The following is a 24,117-nucleotide window of genomic DNA, read 5'->3' as shown; positions in this document are numbered from 1 at the left end:
CACTGGACAGATTGTGGACAGATTAGGCCTGAGTCTCAAAGACACAGTAAAAGCCTGAAAATTGCTGAGTGTCTGAAACAGAATTGCGAAAGAACCTTAGTTACTATTAGATCCCAACTAACAGTTCATGGAGGCTGAAGACACAAGGTAGGGAGTTGGGCTGTGCTGTAGCATGTATCTGGGAGACTGGAAGACAAGTGTTTTGTTGTATCACTAGTATTACAAGAAAAGCTTTGGTCAGTGCAAAATGTCCTTAACTTCTTTACTGTGTTTGGGACTCTTCCAATTTTATTATTTTTTTCTTTACCAGTCACCTGGAGAAACAAACGTCCACCTGGGTTACCAATAGATGGTTCAGTCATCTAAATTATTATTTAAAACTTTCCATTATTATGAAATTTCAATAACTCTTTTGACTCCTATACATATGATACATTTCGTGATCACAGAACAGGAGTTCCATGATAAGTATGAAAAAAGACAGCCACATAAAGCTCCCACCCTTCTTCTGCCTGCTAATAATCTTTGTTCCATATATAGTGAAAATATGTATTTAATTGCAAAACAACAGAATAATCCATTAAGTTATTGACTTCTTACTTATCATAGATTAGAAAGATCATGAGCTTAAAGTAACTTACTAATAATAAATTTGCTTTATTTAAGACTTTTGAGCACTAAGGAAGGAAAAAGAAAATAATTAGGAAAGCAAACAGCCTAGTAATAATGGTATTAGCTTGACTTTGTTTTGGTTCCTGTGCAACTGTGAGCAAATTATTTAATCATGTGCCACAGTCCTTTTTAACACAGGGATAACTTTTCATTCTTCCCTCTCCCCTTTTTATTTGTTTGTTTTGTTTTGTCCATTTGTACTACAAAGCTGTTGAGACAGCAGTTATCTTTGTTATATATAGGTGCAATAAGAAGTGGAGAAAAAAAAATACGTATTTTGTTTGAGGTAGGTGGGCCTTACATTTAATATTGAAAAGCAAAGGCAAATTTATTAGTATGAAGCATAGGCTTTGTACATGATTCATTGGACGTAGAAGGAAAAAAAACCTGCATACAGCCTTCTGAAATGAATTTAAAGAAGCAATCCTCATTATTCTTCTTTCTTAGATTTCTGCTTGCAATGGTGTCTCTGAAACTTACCAGTGTTTTTTTTGCTAGGATCACTTCATTTCACTGAGTTTTGTGTTCAGCTGAAATAAACAATTCTGCTTTTGTTTATTGAGAGCAATTTCATTTATATAACACCTGATGTTCAAATGTCTGTGGTTGTGCACCAGAATTTACAAAGATACTGGCTTAGTTTTGGATATGAGTTTATTGGTTGATCACAAGCATGTGCAAGTTGTATGTGATACATCATATTGTGTTTTACAGGAACCAATGACAAAATTTCGTGGTGTTTTTTTTTTTCTTTTGCATTTACGTGACTTCTGGAAATTTTATTTTTTCATCTTGATCTAATTGGAGGAGGGTTTAGGATTTGATTGTTTTTTTGAAGTAGAAATGTGTTTTTACATAAATACTAATGCCCAACTAAATTTCTCAAATGAATCAAGTGTTTTACTAGAAGAAAGATAAAATACTGGTCTTAACTGATGCCTGGACAGAACTGTAGAAGAGGTGAATGTAAGGTGAGGGAAAAAGCAGATAACTGTGATTTGGTATGAGAGCATTGCCTTTCCATTCATGTTTGTTTAATGGTAGCTCCTGTACACACATAAGCTCCTTCTCTGCATTGTCTTTTATTTGCTTTGTCTGTTTAATTGAATGAATTAGTGCTTCAGAATTTACCTAGAGTTGCTACTGAAATGGCAGCTTAGATGGTTTTGTAACATGCTGTAAGGCTAATACATTACTTGTCAGTTGTTAATTACTTGGAATAAGGAACAATGACTGTGATCTGCATTTAAAATTTTAAATTTTCTGAATTATTCTAGCTATACAATACCATAACTCTGCCTGGAGCTAATTTGTATTTATGCTTTGTGCTACAAACCAATTTTTGGTAAAGAGGAGACTTGGAAAATGTAAAGAATGCAGCAATTTGAATTCTTGAGGAATCCGATTCCCTTGTTCATAGCAGATGAGAAAAAGCAAACTGCCAGTAATTTAAATATGATAATTTCTGTCATAACTTAACAGCATCTTTGAACAAAAGAGACATGAAATAGATGAAGACAGAGGAAAACTGAGAGCATAGAAGCCAGTGTATGCAGAGCTAGATAATGCCTGTTGAATCAACGTGACTTTTCTTGGTTTCTGTAAATGCTCTGCAGCTAAATGAATGTAAGTCAGATATTTTTTTGACAGGTACTATTCTCTTTGGCTTAGCTCATAAATGAACACAGGATCAAAGAAGTTGTGGGTTTTTTCCACATAGCAAGATAATTTAATCAGTTCTTCCTTAAACTGAACATACAACTTTCTGCAAACATGCACTACAAACAAAAACAGGTTAGAGAGAGGAAGGCACAAGTATATAAAGGAGGTGCTGTGGGCAATTGCAACACTAAGCTTGCTAAATTGAGGGTTATCTGTATCCCACTTAAGTTCCTGGTGTGGACTAGGGGTGTTGTAACATGGGCTATAACCGAGATGCATCTGTAAGTGGATGTGTGTCTGCACAGCCCTGTATTGTACAAAAAGGCAACAGTATGCTTTATTGAAGACAATTTTTAAACTCTGTTATATCATCAAAAAGAAGCAGGAGGAGTTGACAGGTTTTGATTTTTACACTTGTTAAGTATCATTATTTTGTAGCAAAGTGGTGGGAGAGAGCTGTAGTTATAACTAGTACTTGTTTATTAAAACATTTATCATAAACAAATTACTGCTTCTGTTCATAGGTCCTCGTTTAAATTCTAAACTCATGTTTCTTACAAGCAGCAAATTCTTAGACTAGAATGGTCTGTGATAAAGGCTTCTTCTCTCTGAAAATATAGATGTTCACATTTAAACAAGTTACCATGTGAGCTACACTTACAAAGCCTATTATGTGCATGTTTGGGAAGAAGAAAGGGGACAGGAAACGATATGGCCTCAACTTTGGAGAGCTTTAATGCATGTTATGTATGCATGCCCATCAGTTTCCATTCCTGGCATTTCCATGGCCTGTTCCTCTCTTCTCCAGGTCTCACTGGTCTTAACAGCCATTTTTTACTGCTGCTGTCAATAACTGCCCGTGTCAGCCACCTGGCACCCCTAGGGGCCTGTGGAGCGGAGTTTAAGCCAGGAACAGCCAGTAGAGCCTCTTGGTCCACTGTCTGATCAGCAGAGAAGACAACAGAGATAATAACAGAGTGGCATCTCATGCCCTTTTCGTAATTGACATGTAATTCAAGAAACAGCCCATCGTATGGAATATACGGCTACCCTGATCTCTGTGGTGCCATTGATCTAGGCCTTTGCTGTCAGAAATTTTCCGTGGATCATACGTATGCTTCTAAATACTCATTTGAACCTGTTAACTGTGATTACTCCTTTTGATATGCTACAAGCTTAGTCCTATTATGTTGCGTCCTTTGAATATCTCACACTTTAACCCAAAGTATCTTGAAGCTTACCCCATTGTCCGCTAAATCTCTTTGCACAGTTCCTCCAGATTTGTGATAGGAAGACCCATTAAGTAAAATAAATACCAATGGCATGAATCTAGCTCATGGGCATGAGCCAGCTGGGAAGTTCTGAAGGAGTACTGCAGTAGGTCTATATCACGTTTCATTTACAGATAAGGACATACCTCACTGGAGGTTTCATTTCAACATGTTTCTGATGACAGTTAACATTGGAACAGGCTGTTCCAATTACAAGATGACTTAACTTCCACTGAAAAATATACTCCATTACTTGAATTGTATCTTAGGCGTCTGCTGAGGCGACAGTCAGTGGAAAACTTTTACAGACATCAGTGGGCCTTGTGTTAAAAATGTAGTCTGCAGATTACTTCTTCATTGCCACCTCTTCTTCTTATTCCTGCTTACTTTTACACACTCATGTGTAGTACTGTAGTCCTATCATTTCAGGACCATCCAGACCAAAGATTTCCAGATGACTTCTGTCTATTTTTGTCTTGTAATTCCCAAACTTATTTGTATCATCATTCTGAAGACACTAACATGCTTTAATCTTGCAAATCCTGGACTGCTAAAATATTTTACATACTTTATATGCTCCTACCTTTCCTTGTAGATGCATATACATAGTGCACAGTTTTCTAGTATTTGCATTGTGTTTTCAACCATTCGGAAAGAGACTGTAACACATTACAATGAATTGACCTTGTCCATCATGTTGTTTCTTAAATGCAATTTTTGTAAATTTAGAAATGTAATTTCAGATACCCATCCTATACACAAGTGCAAAAACATTCCAGATATGAGAAATAAAATCTAGAATTCTCCCAACATTGCTATGTGACACTCGGCCTATTAAAAATTGGTATGACAAGAGCCAAGAACTGTGGCATTATTAATAAACAAACCATCAGTCATGCTGTTAACATGGGGCCTTGGTTTTTAAGTCAGAAGCCTACTCTTTCATTTTATATTTGAAAACTCACAAGGGAGTGACCGGACTGCAACTCCAGACTTGCAGTTTGCCTGTCAGGATATTATCTCCCATATTGACGTTAAGGAATTGCAGATTCTTTTGACTTAGAAGTTTAATGGCTCAGGAGGTTTAATTTCCTATCAGAAGGGCTAACAGTGAATGTGCTCATTCCATATGGCTGCAGTCAGAAAAAAAAAAGAGCATCAGAATTCAAACTGTTATCCAGATTAAATTATTTTTGCTTGTTATCTCTTTTGAGTCAACTTCCAGATTTTCTATCAAAATGCAAGTTTCATTGTGCCTTCTCGATGTCAGACCTGACCGGTTTTATCGTAACCAATCTCATTAATTCATCAGGAGCAACTTCCTCCAAAACATGACGTTTCTATAAAACCCAGAGAAAGGTCCTCCTTGTGTCTTAGAAGTACTTTTTATTTTAATGGAGATTCCTATGGCATACTAACAGTAAGAATAAATATAACAATACAAAGACCCAAACTACATGAAGAGTGGCTGAGCTTCATTCAGATTGTAAGTCTAACACTAGAATGTGAAGCTGAAATGTCTTTCCTGTTGCTGTGTCTTACGAGAATGAAGCAAACATTGAAGACTTTGTGTCCTTCATGATTTTTTGTAGTGCTATGCTAAGAAAATCATCAGTCCTTAGTGAATGAGTTACAATAATTACCTGCCTTCTGTAATAAATCAACGTTGAATTACCAGTTTGACAGGTCATAGAAGTTTAAAAAGCAGCTGGCAAATACAGAACAAGAAGGTGTACCAAGCTGGTTTTACTTTCTGTGTTGCTTAATTCAAACCTAAGCAAAATGGCATGGGAAGTTTTTATACACAGCTGGCTAAATTCTTTCTGCACTGAATGACTTAAAAATCAACGGATAGAAAAATTACTTGGGTAGAAGTCTCACTTGAAATTTTTGACTTCTACTAGTATTCCTGCTAGTAAGGTCTAAGGAACAAGCCATAATGAAATTTGATTTCCATTTAACATGCTTTGGAATCTCAGATGTGGTTTTATTATGCTCTTTGTCAAACTAAAACAACATTAGTTACACCATCAAATTTTCAGCAATTTTTTAATTAAAAATCCATTTACAGATGGCCTCTGCATTATGAAGGCAAGTAATGCATGAAACAACAGATTTACTGTGGTAAATAAGTTTATTTACTTAGTGTTTGTTTATTTACCAGTGGATTTTTAGGACAATTGCAAAGCTGTTTTTCTTTTAGAATGTATTGTTGAATTTGCTTTGTGTCAGTAATGACAAGTGGAAGAGTGTGAAACATCTTCTGTAAGCATCAATTTAAGCAACAAAATCATGTTCAGGTTTTCAGTAGTGCAGAAGATAAATGTATGTAACACTGTCTGTTCTCGAATGTAAAGGGATATTTTCAAGAATTAAAAAAAATATGCTAAGTCTTCAGTAGAATTCATTTCATATTCAAATTCCTCAGCTTTTTGTTTACCTTTTTTTTTTTTTGCAACTTTCATGTAGTTATATTAAAAATTAACCTCCTTTTATATCATAATTTAGGTTTTGTGGGTTCTTTTTTCCTCAGTTGTCATAAGAACACCAAATGTAGTATGCCATTTTTTGAAAAGATTTTTACATCATTTCACAAACAAAGGCATTTCTTGCCATACTGGTATTTCAAGAATTACAGCAAAGCAAATAACTGTAAGGTGTGTATGCTTTATATAAAGGTTCAGATTTAAAAAGAAATAGTTTTTTGTTCCTTTTCTTGTTATTTTCAGTGAGAGGAGGGGTTTGTCAGCAGATCCCAAATAGATGAATGAAATTAATTGATGCTCTGACTGAGAATAGGCTTTCTAAGATGATTTGGTCCCAACAGTCCCTCCAGGCCACGAGCATGGGTACAGCTGTCAGCAGGAGCATGTATTCCATGTGCTCAGCCATACTTAATTGACAATTCACAAGTCCTTTAACAATAGTGAACTGAACGATTTATTACAATTCAGCTTATGAGTTGCGTAGTTCAATGATTTGGCTTCATACAATGCCAGTGACAGCCTCTCGTATGCATCGGAATGCTGTTATCCCAAGCAAAGTATGATGCAAAGATAATATATTTTCATGATTTATTGATGGTGGGTCCTATAATTACTAATTACACATGTGCAGACCATCTAATGCATAAAATGCAACAGAAAATATACCATGAAAAATTATTATAGCGGTACTGTTCAAATTCCTATCCAAAAGAAATTTTGTAGTGAGGAGTGACATTTTCTGAACCTAAAAAATATCTATATTTGCATTAATGTTTTTAATAAAAGCTGCAGTAAAGCCAAAAAAAACCACCAAAACCCAAACCAAACAAAAAACCCCACACAACAACAACAACAAACCACAAACTTCTAGGTTTTAACCTCTCTGTTTTCTATTGTGGTCTCACAACAAAATTATTAAAAGGTGAGTGCATGGAAAAAAAATTGAAAAAAATCTCAATTATTGTCCATTCCTTAAGTGGCACTTGATTCTTCATTTAGACTAAACGTTAACTTTCCTAACCATTGCCAGATTTAACAAAATTTCTGTCATCTTCCTTCATCTTTCTCTTGGTATAAATTATTGCTTTTCTTGTTTACTGAAACAGAGAAGAAATTAAATAAAATATAAAGATATTTGTGAAGTATAATCAAGTGGCTATTGCAACTGTGTAGTCAGTAAAGAGCTGTAAAAAACTTTTGAAATGTGTATTATTACTCCACTGTAATATACAGTTGAACTATTGGAAGCTATCATGATTCCCTCTAACAAAATACCCAAAGGAAATAGAACAGAAAACAAACTTAATATCTATGAACAACTTTCTCATTTGAGTCTGAATCTTCGGCTTGAGTGTCTTCTGCAAAAATACAAAATTAACAATACCTGCTCTAATAACTGCTTGTCCTTCTACTCACACAAAGATCTACTGAAGTTATTGAAGCTGCAGTGCAAGGGAGAAATTTGTTCTAATGGTGGCTGTGGCATAATTGTCTTCAGTTCCAGTTTCTCATAAAGGCAAGGTTCAGTTATTATCTCCAAGACTGTTACCTCTGGAGACCTAGCAAACCTGAGCTACAGTCTTCCCTTCTATGTATATATTATTATATATACACCTGCAGCTTCCATTAACTAGAAGAGTAACTGCATATGTAAAGCTATTGAATGTCTTTTTCTTTCGAGTATGTATGCTGGGCAATGGAGCCATAATTACTGCTCAGACCCTACCTTAACAGATGTAATAGTTTTATTAGGTGCCATTTATCAAGTACTATATTTTTACTTTATGAAAAACTAGTTACTTTAAAAAATGTATTTTATTAATTACATTCCATGTGCAAACTACAAACCAGTAAGTCTTGATCTCATAAAGAAATACTCTCTTGCATCATAATAGTAGTAGAAGCATTTCTTTCTCATTAGTGAATCTCAGTCTCTCTGTTTTACAAAGATCTCCTGGTTTAATTTAGCCACACATAGAACACAATGGGACAGATTCAGCACCAATGTTGAGAGATTTGCTTCTCTAAGTTCTTCTGGTGTCCCTTTAAGGACAAGACGTATCTACCTGTATGTACTGTCCTAATTCAGGGGTCCCATCACACACTTAAACCTGTAAAATATGCTAAGTTGTATTGATAAATATTGTCTCAATTCATTTTTCAAAGAATACATATTTATGAAAAATACTCCTTTGTAAGTGTATATTTAAATCCAAAGCAGAAAATTCTCTTCAATGCCATTGGTATCTATGCTTTATGCATATGTATAGGAAGACTTCTTCAAAATAGCTGTTACGTAATTTTATACACAAGATAGAGAATGCAGTATTTCTAATTTTCCTAGCTATGTCTTTTTTGTTTTACTGCCGTAATTTTTCTATTAAGCAAGGTTTTAAGGGGATTGTACTGTGAACAAAATTTAAAAGAGGTTATAAAAATACCAATTTTCTACTCATACAAAAGTGGAGGCAAATATTGAAAAAATGTCAAAGTTACAAAGCAAAAGAATAGACAGTTTGGTTAAACAAATTTACTTCAAGCTCAGGAGGTATTAATTTAATGCAGGTTGACGCCTTCACTCTCAGAACAGATTTGGTAATTATAAGTGGTAAAGTATATATTAATTGAGTTGGGAGCTAATTCTTTTATAATGAAATGCAGTAGCAGTTGTAACTGGGAAAAGCTACTGCCTCTCCATTACAATGACTTTGATAATCACAGATCAGTAGGTGTGAAAGATGCTGGAGCTCATTAATGCCAGGTCCTTGAAAATTTATGGTTTTGGTCTAAATTCTCAGCTGGTATGGATGTCCGTAGCTTCAGGACTTCAGTAGAGGTGAGGTTTCACCTAAATTTGAGAAGAAACTTCTTCACAGTGAGGGAGACAGAGCACTGTAACTGGCTGCCCAGGGAGGTTGTGGAGTCTCCTGCTCTGGAGACATTCAAAACCCAGCTGGACACATTCCTGTGTAACCTCATCTAGGTGTTCCTGCTCTGACAGAGGGACTGGACTGGATGATCTTTTGAGGTCCCTTCCAATCGCAAACATTCTGTGATTCTGTGGTGGTTGCAATTACATTAACTCCAGCTGAACTCCCTGTGGTTTAAGGACAAAGACATATCTGTGTGGATATTTTTTTTTTTTTTTAAATATATGTTTATTTATATATTTTATATATTTCTGAGACACGTGATTTTAAAGTTGTATTGACAACATCACAATTTCAGATCCCTTAATCCCTCTGTTACTAACTAGCAGAGAGAGGTATGACACACATCTGAGGTACATATCACTGTATTTCTCCCATGCCAGCTTTCCCAGTGTTCTACCGGTTGTATTCCTGTCTTTCCTCCATTACAGCTTGCGGATTCAGTCTGGATTTCAAAGGTGGTGGGAAACTTGGTAGAAATTCAGAGTTCCCCTAATGCTGTGGTAAGGATCAGCAAAACAAGGCAATATATATTTGAAGAATAGATAGACTGATATCTTTTCAAAGGCATAAGTTTTAGTCATTTAACCTACGTGTTCTGGGTTGACAATCACTAGTGAAATTTGCAGATGAGAGGAAATGCTGCTGTACTGAACTGGCAGGGAAACGGAGGGGCTGGAGACATTTTCAAGTTTCTTTACTAAGAACTTCTTTTATGCTGAAAGGCTGCTTTCATTAGATACTTTCTCCAAAATAAACGCTTTAAAAACCTAGCACAGAGTTCATAGACAAAGTATACACTTTATTGGCTTTGAGGTATAACTTGCATTGTCCAAGAGCAGTCTGTGAAAGGCAATATTTAGGAAAATGAAAAGTAGTCCTGTGATGCTAGCATTTTGATTATGTTTTTATGGTTTTCTTAGAAAGCCAGTGCCTAAGGTCCATATCTTTCTATTGTGGTTCCCTTTGAGTCGGAGGATATTTTATTATATCTTATGTATTTAAGCTACTGTGCCCTTATCAAATAAAAAATGATGTATACAAATATTTTTAGTTAATAAAGTGGATCATTTGAAGTAATCATTATATTAATACTTTACCGTGGTTCACTAAGAACTTTTGTTTTCTTTTTTCTGTTGGCTTTCTGGTTTTGAAAAACATACACCTACTTAACACAAATGAAAAATTAATCTGTGCAAATACATGCAAATGCTTGGGCAAATATATCCTTCTTGAGGCAGGGAGGTGCCACTTGAACTTCTCCCTTGCAGCGGGTTTAATACCTCACAGAATGCTATGGCGATGTGGTGTTCTATCACTTACTACTTAAGGCTTTTGGTAGAACAGAACAGGCTGTTTTCTTTTAAAAACAAGATCCTAGTGTCCTCAGCAAATGCTTTCAACATTTTAGACCTGGCTACGTCTGCAGCAGCAAGCAGTGCAGCACCATAGGCACGGACCCGCAGAACAAGAACAGATCATGCTGAGACCGGAAAGTCTATGCAAGGTCATTTGCACCCGTGAGACTGGAGCTTGTTAGTTTGGACTTCAGTTTCATCTGAAGGAAATTCAATCCTCAAGTGTTGAGACCGATACTAATACAAAGCAAGGTCCACTATGTGGGGCAATCGTGAGATTTGCTTTACACATACACTCCAGCACCAAACTAAAAACTAAATGTAGTTTACTTGTAAACTTCTACCTCCGCCTCTGTAGTGTCTGGTTCATGCACAAAACTGCCTGGTGCTGCATGGAGCTCACTGCTTTTATGGCTGAAGAACTGGTCTAAAGCAAGGTTAAGTCCAGACTCATTAATAGGGTCTCAATCCCACGGCATGTGTTATTCAAAGAAAATCAATCTTCAAATGTAACACTGTTTGGTTCTGGCGGTAGAGTTTTTCAAGTTTAAAGAAGAAATGATTCAATGCAGTTTGAGTTGGATGTAAAATAGATCATGAAGAAACACTAATAGATTGATCATTGGTATTTGCTAGATTATGTCCACATTTAGTTTGGTTTGTTTTTGTTTTTGTTTTTGTTTTTTTCTAGTGGGAGCAGTGGGTTTGTTTTAATACAGTTCATGGCTCTGACAGAAGCAGAGGTTCAGCTAAATTCTTGTAAAAAGTACTCTATTGTGTTTAGAAGAAAAAGTGCAATGTTTCTGCTATTTACTATGAGGCATATGTACAATGAAGATAAAATTATAAAAAGAATTTTTGTATAATAGGATTAAGACATGAAAAGGGCTGCTATATGAATTTCCTTTCAGAAAATCTTGTGCCTAGAGCTTTGTAGAAGTTCTAAACAGGAGCATAATGGAAGTGTTACAGGAGCTAATTTAAAAGTATTGCCAAATGACCAACATAATGCTCTTGTAGTAATACAAGGCGAAAAACCTTGATCACCTCTTCCTCCAATATATGCTTCAAGCTCTCAATCATGCATTGATGGCTGCTAGAAAATGTGCATCAAAATAACCGTGGATGTCTGAGACATACTCAGGCCGCAGTTTGGTAGAGTACTTGAAGACGTGTATGGCTTTTATACCCTTGAGTGATGTCCTACTAAAATATGTTTTAAAATATTCTTCTTGATTCAGAGCCATTGCAAGAAAGCTTGTCTCAGCAACTTCAATATCAAAACAAAGTTACATTTAATTTTTACTGTTGGTCAGAAAATGTCAACTTAGTTATGTGGAGTTTTTTTCTGCTTTTGGTATCTGCTTTTGCTTACCAATAAAACTCACCAAGTTCTGTTTTGTTTGTAATTTTCTGTTTAAGGCAAAGTGAAAGTGTTCAAGTTGGGCACCTGTGAGAAAATCTAGGGAAATAAATATTTGTCAGTGCTCCTTTTCACTGAATACTTCAGCGTTATTCCTGTCTAGAATATCTAGTTATTTTATTTGTATGTATTATTTATCCAGCATAAATGTGCAAAGAATAAGCACTATCATGCTTCTGTAGATGTTTGAACTTCATGAGTCCAAACATAAGAAAAAGCAAAGTAGATTACCTGCTGTATTTTTTTTTCCACAATTTAGCCATCTAAATAATAAATATACAGTAAGTATTATAAATAATGTTAGTGATACAGAAGGGCTTCAAATTCAGAAAGGTCTCCCTCCAAAAAAACTAAATCAGTGTATCTAATATGAATAAATATCCCAGAATAATAGTCATCAAACAAATACATTTAAGTTTCATAAGATGAAAATGAAAGTTATGGTTAGCTCACTGAAATAAAAATATAAAGATGCTGAGTATATAATAATGATAATAATTCAGTGCATAATGGTATCTGGCAGGTGACTGTAAAAACTGTAAAATGGAGTTAAAGCTCTGTAAGTATAATGCCATTTCTAAGAATTTTTTTTTCCTGTAATTTACAAGAAAAAAGAAAATAAACCCTTTTCTAGAAAGAACCTGTAGGTTTCTTATATGAAATGTGTATACTGCATAAAAAGTAGTTCAATTACCCATTTTGGTAATGATCATTCAAATTCTTTGAAACATAAGACTAGATGGGATTTTGCATGTTTGTGGTTTTAAATAAAGAAAGAAAGTTGATTGTGTTCTGTGTACTCTTAAAGATGTGCATAACTGTTTTCAACCCTAAAAGATGATTATATATTATCTGGATATGGGTCACAATGCTATGTATTAATTATAGAGTTGTTAGTTAAAAAAACCCCAAACCTAACCAAACCCAACCCAAATCATCCAATCAAATAAAATCCCACGAAAGCCCCAAACCAAAACCCAAACCAACCCACCACAAAAACAACAAAAAAAAATTAAAAAACAAAACCCAACACAAACAACAAAAAACCCCCACTGATAAAGCTAAATGCTGACCTGGAAAGAGTTTTGAGGAAGTTAGGAACAGTTATGCAAAGTAACTGATGTGCAGCCATAGTCTGTTTCTTAATAAAGATTAATCCTGGAGCCATTCATTAAGATTATTACCCTTGAGCATGTACAAAATCCCGTGCAATCCAGGGCACTAGACTACATTATTAGAGACAACATTTTCTGACTTGACATGGCCTAGAATAGAGGAAGGCGGCAGTGGAAAAAGATGTATTTGTTCATTAAAAACAGCATCCTTTCTGCAAGCTGAAACACACACAGAAATCACAGTTTCCAAGTCTATATATTTTCTTATCTAAGTCACAATAACAAGACAATTTTTTTTCCGAAGAATGAAGAATGTGAGAAGAAGAGCAGTGAGAGGAGAGGAAAAAGCCTGTGCTTGAAAAGCTAGAATTGTTTCAACAGTTGCATGGGATTCTATAAGTGTCTAAGCTTAGAATTTACAAAACATTATTTTTTTCTGTCATTCAAGGATAAACAGTCTTTCATCTGCTTTTATTAGTTTTCAGTAAAAGCCAGAACAAAAAAATCATTATAAATTTGACCATTATTTGCCAAGTTTATGGTGCATTTTATTAAAATCATCAGTAGTCAAGCCTCTTATAAAAATAGGTTTGAATGTCATAGAGTCTATAGCACTGTGGTTGTATATTTGCTGTATTTTCAGCTTACTGCACAACAGTTATAACTGTGGAAACAGGAAAATCACTCACTTTTTTTTTTTTTTTTTTTAATACATCCTATATATACAAGGCTAGAGATGTATATAAAGCTATATGTTCGTCTTCTGGCATTTGCTTGCACAGAAAAGTCAGTATAAATAAAATATCACCAACTGGCAAAATTTTGGCATGTTTCCTACTGTTCACCTTAAAAAGAACTGTGAGGTGAAACACGAGGACACAATTTGTCGTAACTGTTTTGGTTTTGTTGGAGAACAGGGTCTTCCATCATTAAAATCCCTTCAAGGACTACATTTGCCACTGTCTGACCTTACTGATCATCTGGATAGCTGAAAAATTAATAAAACTAAACATGAAAAAGACTTTCTTGAATCACGAATCTGAGAACAGATTATATAGTTAGACTGCTCATTCCATAGACTATCTAGAATATTTCCATAGCAAGAGCTGTGGTTTTGTTTCTCCAGTTTAAAAATACGATTTGTACACACAGAAAAGCATGCATATTCTAATTACATCCTGGTTATTTCTTTTTCCTGATTGAATATTAATGGCATATATTGCTATTTGAACACAGATGAATGTTTCAAACAAAATATTGCGGGCTTGTTTTCTTTTAGTCAGAGATACTGGTGCGAAATGGTATGGAATTAGCGAAGGTTTAAACAGGAATAGCAACTACCCCACTATCCTCAGATGAAACATGGTGCTGGCTTGCTCAAGTTCAAACTTCTCTCTCTGCCTTCAGCCTCAGACAGGTGGGTGTTGCCGTCGGCAGAGAAACTTTGACTGGATTGCTGGATTCTTGGATTACAGGGAATCCACACAATCATTGCTGAAAACCCACGAAAGCCTCCTTGTTTCCAGCACCCCTGAAGTTTGTTCATGTGTCTGCTCCCTCTTCTGCTCTGGAGTTTCCACATCCCGAGTACTGAGAGTTTCATTCCTAATAAGAATTTACAAAATTACAATATAAAATATTTACACAAGAGTAGGAACTAAAGACCTGTATGCAGCTGCATAACCTTACATTGCTTCAGTGCTTTACAGAATGCTAATGATACTATTCTTTCCCCGTTTTATTCTTAATCTTTTTAACTGAATTTTTGACTACAGTTATGTATCAAAATAATGATGAAGCTCAGTTCTGATGTAGCAGATGTTATGATGTTGACTTCAAAAGAGTTTTGTCCATTTGTATCAGCAGAGGGTATAGTCTAACACTCTTTAATAGCCACTGCATGGGTCAGTACCCTTTACAGGAAGATGTGCTTGCACTAAATTAACTACAGAAGAATTTGAGATTTTTGCTACTACAGTTTTCTTCAAGGCATAAATCAACCAGATGTTATCCTTCTAAGTTCTCCATTACGTATTAAACACCTGTACCTTTTTTTGGTATTCATTAATCTAGTCCTTCTTTCATGTCTGTAATAAGCAAAACACCTGTTTCTTCTTGTTCAAAGTGCTTACCTCAAAAGTCCTGCTTTTAAAATAATGTCATTTAAATAGCAGGAAGTTGTAGTGGTAGTAGTAAGAAAAAAAAAAAAAAAGAATGCAAATAAATATATGTATCAGTTCAGATGAGAGAGATTAAACTATAATGAGAAATCGTTGTGAATTTGGGTTGTTGTCCATTCTAAACATTCCAGCTGAAAATTATTTTAACAGAAAGAGACATGTTCTATTCTTGAGTCTTGGTTTCCAGAAAGAAGACGGTGTTAACTCTCAGTCATTTTGTAGTCCATACAGCGAGGAGTTCATACAATACAGCAGAAACACTGTGATCTTTCAGGAATTGACAAGAACAATACCAACCTGTTGGGGCAAATATTCTTAATACAGGCAAAATACCAGTGCTTCTCCAATCATGCCTCTAGGGAGCATCATACAGGCAGCAACATGTCGCATTAGTATATTTTGCTAAATGCTGCACACACATAGCATGCATGGAATTAGTTTTTGCTGGACACCTGCAGCTTTCCTCATGCTGTTTTCTGTTCCGTCTGCTCAGCAGATCCACCTGCTCCACTGATCCACCTTTCCTCTGTCTGCTTCTTTCCTTCAGTCTTTGCAATCTTTGCAGTCTGTGTTCAGTTTTTCAGTGTGGTACTAGTGAGCTTGGGGTGTTTTCACTGTAAACTGGGAGAGTGTACCACAGATACTACCTAGAAGTAACTGTGCACTTCTTAGCCTGGCGTATTCTGTACCATTTTCACTTGTTAATTCAGCAGATAGCATCACCTGTTTCTGCGCTTTAAGAATGTTTTAGGACTTTCTGAGATGTGCAATACTCCATGTTGAGTTGGACAAATAGTTCCTCCCTCCCCCCAAAAAAAAAGTGTGCAGAGGCTCAAATTTACAAATTGGTTGTAATATAAACGATTGCTCGCCCTTTTTGTTTGTTTGTTTGTTTGTTTGTTTGTTCCCCGGTATTTTCGGACACTTGTTCAGGGAGAAGCTGAGCTGAGTTAATTTATTTCCTTTTTTGCACATCACACTTCCTAAAAAGAGGAGGCTGAACTCTCTGATAAAGATTAGTCAGGGAGTAAAGCATACAAAAATAATGAGCTACACAGTCGGATGCATGAGATTGTCTCTTTAGCCTGCATACATAATTCCAGTCCCTGTTCTAGTGTTATTTAAAATGTCATAGAAGAACAACATGGGTATTGTGAGACTAATCTATTTAGTGTGTACAGAGCAGACCAAAGTATGCAGTAAAAAATACACATTAAGATAACTGAAGTTTTTTGGATCTCCTCTGATGTTCAATTTTAAACACTTTTGTCATTAGCACCATCAGTTAATTCTTCAATAAATTCTTTAAAAGGTGAGGATGGCAAACTAAAGCTTAATATAAGAAATACAGTGATCTTCCAATTTTGTGGCATGATCACCTGTCTTTAGCTCCATCCGCTGTGGTGGGCAGACACCCACCCAGCCACCTCACTGGGACAGCAGAAGAACATAAGATTGAGAAGCTCATGGAACAAGATGAAGACAGAGAGGTCATGTACCAATTGTGGTTGCAAACAAAACAGACTCAACTTGTGGAAATTTAAATTATTGCCAATTGAAATAGATTTAGGTAGTGAGAAACAAAGGCAATCATTACAACACTGCCTTTCCTCCTCCCTCTCCCAAGCTCAACTTCGAATTCCTCACTTTCAACTCCTCTACCCCCTACTCCCGAGCAAGCACAGAGGGATGCGGGGGGGGGCGGTCCACACCAGCTCCCCTTCGCCGGTCTCACACCCTCACGCTGTTCGCTGCCCAGCGCGGGCTCCTCTGCCCAGCCCGCAGCTCCCTCAGGACAAACGCACCCGCTGGGGCGGGGGCTGCCCAGGGGAAGCTCTGCGGGGGGCGGCTGGAGCCCGTCCTGCCCCTCCTGCCGCTCTCCCCTCGGGGCTCGCAGGGCTGGTCTCACACTTTTCCCCTCAGCCCTCCCCGCCGGGCAGCGTTTTGCCCTTTCTCAGCGGCGCTTTCCCCGAGGTGCCTGCGGGTGTCTGAGGGGCTCGGCTGTGCCCTGCGCTGGGGCCGCTGGAGCCGCCCGTGCCCGGACCGGGGCGCCCGGCACAGCCTCCCCTCACTGAGACCCCACAGAGGCAGCAGAACGCGCTGCCGGCACCAGATAAAGTTTTCTGTGTATGTTTATATCTAATTCTGTTTAAATTGGCTAGAAGGCTTTGTCTATTCCGTGAATGATCTCAAAAAGAAAAGTATCAAAGCACCAACAGCAGCGGCCTTGGAAACCAGTAGTGTGAAAGCTTTAAAAGACATTCGCCGTATAAATCCACCAGACGCCACTGCAAGTTCAGTCCAGAAGCAAGAGAAAACAGTGGCCTCATGGATGCTGGTGGGAGGTGGACATGTTGGGAAGAACCCCCTGGCGGTGTGATATCATTTCTTTAGTCACAGTTTGTTAAGGTGCTTATCTTTTGATAGAACACAAATGGTGGTGCGAGGTGGGCTGACACTTTCTTGCCTAATGCCCTGTTGTTTCTTGGTTTCTGAAACATCTGCCTTTCCAGGGAGTGCTTTAGACATTCCTTCCCCTGGACTCACTGATGAACAGCCCATGCCACCATTTTCTTCCCTCCTCTTTTAATAGCCTACTTTTAATTTTGTTTTGAAATCTCTTTTGTTTTGTTTTGAAATTTCCAGGCATTGTTACTCAGTTTAAGGCAGTACTGAATACCTCGATAAGAACTGACATTGATTTTTTAATAATAGTTCATCTCAAGCTCGAAAATTGGGATTTGAAGTACGTCGTGGTAAATGTCAGTTGCAGAAATACACACTGTAACAATTTTGTTTTGGAACACTGTAAGAAGGCGTATCTTCTTTTCCTTTCTTAATTTATTACCAGTAGAAATTAATATTATTTCTACTATAATTATGTATTCTTCTGTTTCCTCTTTGTTTGTCAAGTGTAATGAAAATGAAAAAGGAGCTCACAAACAGAAATAATACTTTTCTCATGTTTAGTGTAACAGGTCTTTCCTCTCTTCTTACATTAGACTGAAAAAGATTCGGTAGAAACATTTCTTACAGATACCTTTTTTTTTAAGATGCTTTTGCCACTTTTATTCACACTAATCAATATTCCAAGAATATTCCAAGGTGTAACACTCCATAGTATTTCAGGATTTATATCGTAAGCATGTGGAAGCTGGGGGGGAAAATATTAATTAAAGTATAGATACATCTGTTTGCCACTAATGTTATTCCTTGTTCATAGAAGATAACATTCTTTTGAATATTTGGACAGTTTATCTTCCATTATACTTCTGCTGATACTGTGCATCCCACTTAATTTTAGAAACAATGCATTGCATTGTGATTTTTTGTTGTCAAATGACATTTTGCTAAGATGACTTAGCACCTTTATCTAGGTTGACAAAATGCCACTTTTAAGAGGTACCATAATTTGGAATTTACTTTTAATAGAGTGTTTGCTACTTAACTTGCTGACCCCACATAACCTGCCTGCATGATAATGACCCAGACAAACTAGTACTCTTTCTGTCTTCTTCAGTGGCAGCTTAACATGCCACGCAAACTGCTTCTTGTCAGCTGCTGGAAACAGTGTGTCATGAGAAATATATAAACTGTGTTTTTAAAAGTTCTGAATGAATGAACAGGTCCGTCTGCTTCAGTGCTGACAGTATTGGGAGGATAGTGCTCCCGTAAGATTGTGGTTCTTGGTAGACATTTGCTGATTTTGCAGTGCCTCTGTGATAATGTCTTCATCTTCTGTGACTAGCCCCACATCCCAGTGACAGGAATAGCTGTGAACTCACCTTTCACATGAGCCTTTCCCCCTCCTACTTTTTCCAGCCCTTTTCTTGGAAATATCTAGCTTTTGATGAAGGCAGCAATCACAAGCATAATATGGCCTTTGGGCTTGTTACTCACTATAGTTAAATGGATTATTAACTTTTCCTTTTGAACTTGATCATAGAAACAATTAAGAGATATTCTTTATTAGTAAATGTAGGCTATGCCCTTTTGATGGGAAAGGTGAGTGATAACATCTGTAGTTTATGCAGTTATACCTGACAGCACGGACACTTATGTCGCTCCAAGGCGGGTATTTATGATATGGTATTATTTGTTTGGTGGTAGTTACTTTAATAACAATGCCTTGTTATTACATTAAAAGTATTTCATTTCTGCATCATTAAACTTTACATAATGAGTCTAACAGACACACAAAACACTTAAAGGTAATTAATATTGAACTAAGTAAAATGTTCCAATGTTTTTTGTTTTTCATAGGCTCTGGTCTCAATGATGGGCAGTGGCATGAAGTCCGATTCCTAGCTAAGGAAAATTTTGCTATCCTCACCATCGATGGCGATGAAGCTTCAGCTGTTCGAACAAACAGCCCTCTACAAGTTAAGACTGGAGATAAATATTTCTTTGGAGGTAAAAAATATCAAAATAAATATCAGCTTAAGCTGCTCTTGTCTTTTACTCTACATAATAGGTGAAATGAAGTTTGGAATGTAACTCAAATGTAATTAGTTCATGTAGATCTTAATATAGCTAAAATGGCTAGGTTCGTGTTTTTTTCTCTGACTCATCTATGTTAATATTTATGAAAATCAAAAAAAAGCCATCAAAACTCTTGGATATTTTGAATTTATGTTTACATTTCTGTGTTAAAAAGCCGGTGTAGTGTGCCAAAAATATTTTTGATACAGTACTATCTTAAAGGGGAAGGTCATTAAGGGTTTTTTCACTAAAGCGTAAGTATTATTTTTCATACTGCTAGCCAGTGTTTTTTTAAAACAGGCAATTCAGCAGTGACCTGCAGTCTTTGTTCAAGCAGAATTCTCAGTGAGCTCAGATGCTAAGATCAAATAAGAGTTGTAAGTTGTACTTTTCAAGTGTTCCAAGTGTTTTTTCAAACTTAGAAGGTGCATATCTAATAAAAATAAAAAATAAATATGACAGTGTAATTAGTCATAACATTACCCAAATGAAAAAAAAAAAAAAGATTAGTGGCATATGAAGGACCTCAAGTAGAAAGGGAAAAAAATCCTTCAAGGTTATTCTCGTTTCCTTATCTCCTATCAGTGGAATCATTAAAAATACATATGGAAATTAGTATTTAAATAAGGTTACAAAACTAATATGTAGTTAATTAAAAATAGATCATAATCCTGTGGAGACTGATGACACACACTTCCAGGAAACATTGTGGTGATGATGATAACACAATCTAAGACAAATATTACCAAATTAAAGTTGATCTGTCACAAGAGGTAAACCTTCTGTTACTGCAACATGCATCTTCTCCAATATCCTCAGTTTACCTAGTATCCTGATAGCTTTTTAGCATATTGCTTCAAATAAAGAGTTCTAGCATAGCCAGTTGCCACATGATAAAGCTTGAAAGTTATTTTGTCAAAACATGCTACCTTCAATTTGTCAGAACAGTCTGAGACATTTTCATTAAATGAAGTTGTTAAGCATACATAGGAGAAAATGGAAGAAATGCCATACATAATACATCCAGTGTTAAATTCTGATAATTTTCATAGGTAAAATCTCCAGACCATTATTTCATTTCTGAAGAGAGAGTGATTGATTTCTTCTGAAATGCCTTTTACCTCTGAGTCTCTGTTTGTGAGGGATAGATTGTCTGGTCCCTCCAGGTAGTTTTTATACCCTTTCTCAGTCAAAATACAGGTTGAATTTTTGTCATTTCAGTTGGATTCTGAAATCTGCTTGACTTCTGATTGTTGACCTGTACTTTATAATTCCAGCATCCTTCCTTAAAAAAAAAAGTGTGCATGAAGATATTGTTCTAGTGGGATATGAAAGTCTATTGTGAATTTCCTGAAGTGTTGTACCCACAGCTGTTCACCCAAATACATGGTCCCTTTGCATAAACTAGGTTTTTTTGTTGTTGCTTTTCCTTATGTTTTCTAACCTGAAAGGTCTTCTAAAGGTCTGTCAAAAGAGTAATGGTGTCCTAACCTTCATGTCAGATTTTCTTTCAAAATAAGAAGTTTGCATTTGCAACACTGCACTTTTGTATTTTAACTCTTTCAAGCTGAGGAAGCTTCATTTCTGACTTGGATCTGAGGAATCCTTTTTAGTATGCTCCCACATTAATATTGCTATATATATATCTGTGAATTAGAGATTAATTGCAACTTAAAGACAGTCTTTCGGATGCATATTAGAAACACAACCTTGATATTCATGATTTGCATCTTATAGGCAAATGTGGTTTTGTTCTATTCCCTCGGTATGTATGTGTTCCTCCTTATTTTTCTTAATAAGCGCTTCAAGTTCTGGCTGTTAGTAAAGAATATTTGCAAGAAGATGATGTAGAGGCAAGAATCGTGAAGAACTTCAAACATTTGCACCACTTGGTAACTGTCATCAGAGAAGAAGTTTCAATAGGAGTAAATTCAGATAAGAAAGTGTCAAATATGTTTTTATGCAATAATGCTTAATTGGTTAGGAATGCGACAACTGCCTCTTGAATCCACAGGATATTTGTGGGTTTTTTGCAAACAGCTAGATGGCTAGCAAAAAGAATTGATGATGATAAATTTTCAATGTGAAAAGGAATCCATTAAATTCCTTTGCTAGAGATCTGAATACAATCAGGTATTTTTACTATTAAACGTTTCTATTATTAAAATTCAAACATATATCACAGGTGCAGAAGTTAAATGATCAGTTTTAAAGACAGCAATGCTATGATATTAATACTATCCTACTGCTTTATTTCCCGCTCTTCCAAAATACTGAGAAATCTTAGTCCATTGAGCTTTCAGAGAGTTTGTACAGCATTTCTAGAAGTCTCTGAGCACATACACTCTTCCTAATTCATCGTTGAAAGACATACCACATGTGTGCAAATGTTTTCTTCTCCAAACTTACCTTTTACCTGATGTCAAAATAAGGGTGCCACTTTATATTCTGGTCTCCCAATGTCAATATAGCAAATATAAACTATAGGCAATGATGTTGTCTTTGCTGAAGAAAAGATTTAAAGGTTGCATTTCAGCACTGCAGTACAATATTTTTTTCAAAAATATATTGGGGAATTTATAGAGAAAAGTAATTCCAATAAAATGGGTACTGCCTCAAAGTAGTAAGGCAGACACTAGACAGACCTTTTATGTGAAAATAAGTGCAGCTTTTACTGTAAGAAAAGTACCACATATTTGAATGTGAATTCTCGAGAAAGTTTCTTTTTCAGAAAAAATACAGTTTTCATATATTTTTGTCATAACATTACACTAGTAATATCCCATGATATTAGTTTTATAATAAAATAGACAATTATCAAAATTGGGAATAGAATAAAGGTTGAGTGGGGAAGGAGAACTTCACTATGCCAAATGTAATGATAAAATATTCTAGACAAACAAAAAACATTAAGCTGACTTTTACATGGGTAGGTTTGCAGTCATGTCTGGAAAAATCCTTAGTTTTACTTAATTTTACCTTTCCCTTTGTGCATGCAAATGGGTACAGTGAGGGCCTCTTGAACGCTGTGTAGACACTAAAGGTGTTGACAAAAGAATAGCTCGTTTGGACACCAAGTGGTGTACTGGGGCAGGTTAGTCACCCTCTCTGTCTACTAGCAGCCTCCTGCTACATTTTGAGAAAGTTGGTCTTTTAGAGGAACCAGGCCTGATTGACACTGTTTCCCTCAAAACTAGTTCCTAAATGTGTTCTGGTTATCCCTTACTTTATTCATTCATTTGAATAGAAATGCTTGTCATTGACCACCAAACCCAGATTTTTACATCTACAGCAATATTGGAATAAAGGAGATATGGAAATAAAAAAACCTAGCTTTTCTAGTTTTGAAAATCATGACTAAATCATGAAAGTAAAACATAAGACGATTCTTTATTTCCCTGTCAGAGAAATCAGGTTCAGTACTATTATAGTTTTTCATTTGTTTGTTTTTTCTTCCTTCGTGCCTCTCCTAGGCTGTCTCCTAGCACTACTAAGATTCTCCCAAGGGACAAACAGCAATGATGTTTTATTCAAGCCCCAGAGATAGGGCTAGCTGTGCTAAACATCAGACATTTGTGTAGATTGTGTGCTGGTGGATGTGAGAGGGTGGGTGCTAATTGCTGATTACACCTCTGTATAACTATTCTCTCCCCACAGGTTTTATTTCCCTTCTCTTTCTTGTCTTGAACTTGTTGTTTTGGAAATAAGTGAACTTCCTTTCTGTAGTAAGCTCTAGAGAATGATGTTTCTTTGTTGTTTCCAGTTATCTGCATGAAACAAAAAAGCAGAACAGAGAAAGTGAATCACAGAGTGAAAATGAGTCCATTAACCTCATTTACAGTGTTGGAGATAAGGGGCTTTTGTGAGGTGTCTTAAGCTTGCACCAAACCACCTAATAGCTGCCTAGTGCCCAGAGGAAATACTCGATTAGAGAACTAATTTTGACTTGTTTCTATTTTACAGCTTTTCTTTTTAATTGTGTCTGCTTTCCCTCTCCTTTCCACTTGCTTAAAGACAGGGGTGTTTTTAGTATGAGTGATAAATCTTCATTGAGAACAAAGGTATGCAGTGAGCATCTGTCAATCCATTGTGTGCTGCTTTTTCTGACAAGCAAAGATGAATGGACTATGCAGTAACTTTCCTGTGGGACACCAGACTATTGCATATAGAAAGCCCTTCCTTTCTGTACGACTGTACAAAATGTATGGAGTCTTGTCCCTGGAATAGAATTCATTTGTTTCTGAAAGTTATGTTGATCTAAAATGCCATAGAATTAGAGGTGGTGGAAGGAAGAGGGAGGAGGGAAATCAAGTAAAAGAGACAAAATACCTTCCTCTGTTTTACATGTGCTGGGTTCTTGTGTGTGTGAATCTTCCTTTCTTAAAACCTGCCATTTATAACCAAAGCCTTTGGTGGTGTGTCTACATTTTTAATCAATTTATCCATTGTTATCATTGTGCAAATTGGTCATTAACAGCTGATATAGTCGTGGTCAGACTTGTGCCACAGGGATTTTAAAAACACTCAGGCTACCATAA

The 24,117-nt window shown here is 36.2% G+C and overlaps 1 protein-coding gene across 1 annotated transcript in view; it reads left to right on the top strand.

The window, feature by feature from the left end:
- CNTNAP2 (contactin associated protein 2) overlaps positions 1-24,117 on the top strand; it is a gene marked incomplete at its 3' end in the record, with an annotated part of 1,137,334 nt that overhangs the window by 595,069 nt on the left and 518,148 nt on the right. Inside the window, exon 9 of the mRNA XM_080338877.1 lies at positions 19,361-19,510. Within this exon, the coding sequence (XP_080195003.1) occupies positions 19,361-19,510 (150 nt within the window). The remainder of the gene's footprint in view (positions 1-19,360; positions 19,511-24,117) is intronic.

The sequence above is a fragment of the Nesoenas mayeri genome (genome assembly GCF_963082525.1).
Source record: "Nesoenas mayeri genome assembly, chromosome: 2".
In the NCBI taxonomy this organism is placed as follows: Eukaryota; Metazoa; Chordata; class Aves; order Columbiformes; family Columbidae; genus Nesoenas; species Nesoenas mayeri.
This window is presented reverse-complemented; position numbering and strand designations above follow the sequence as displayed.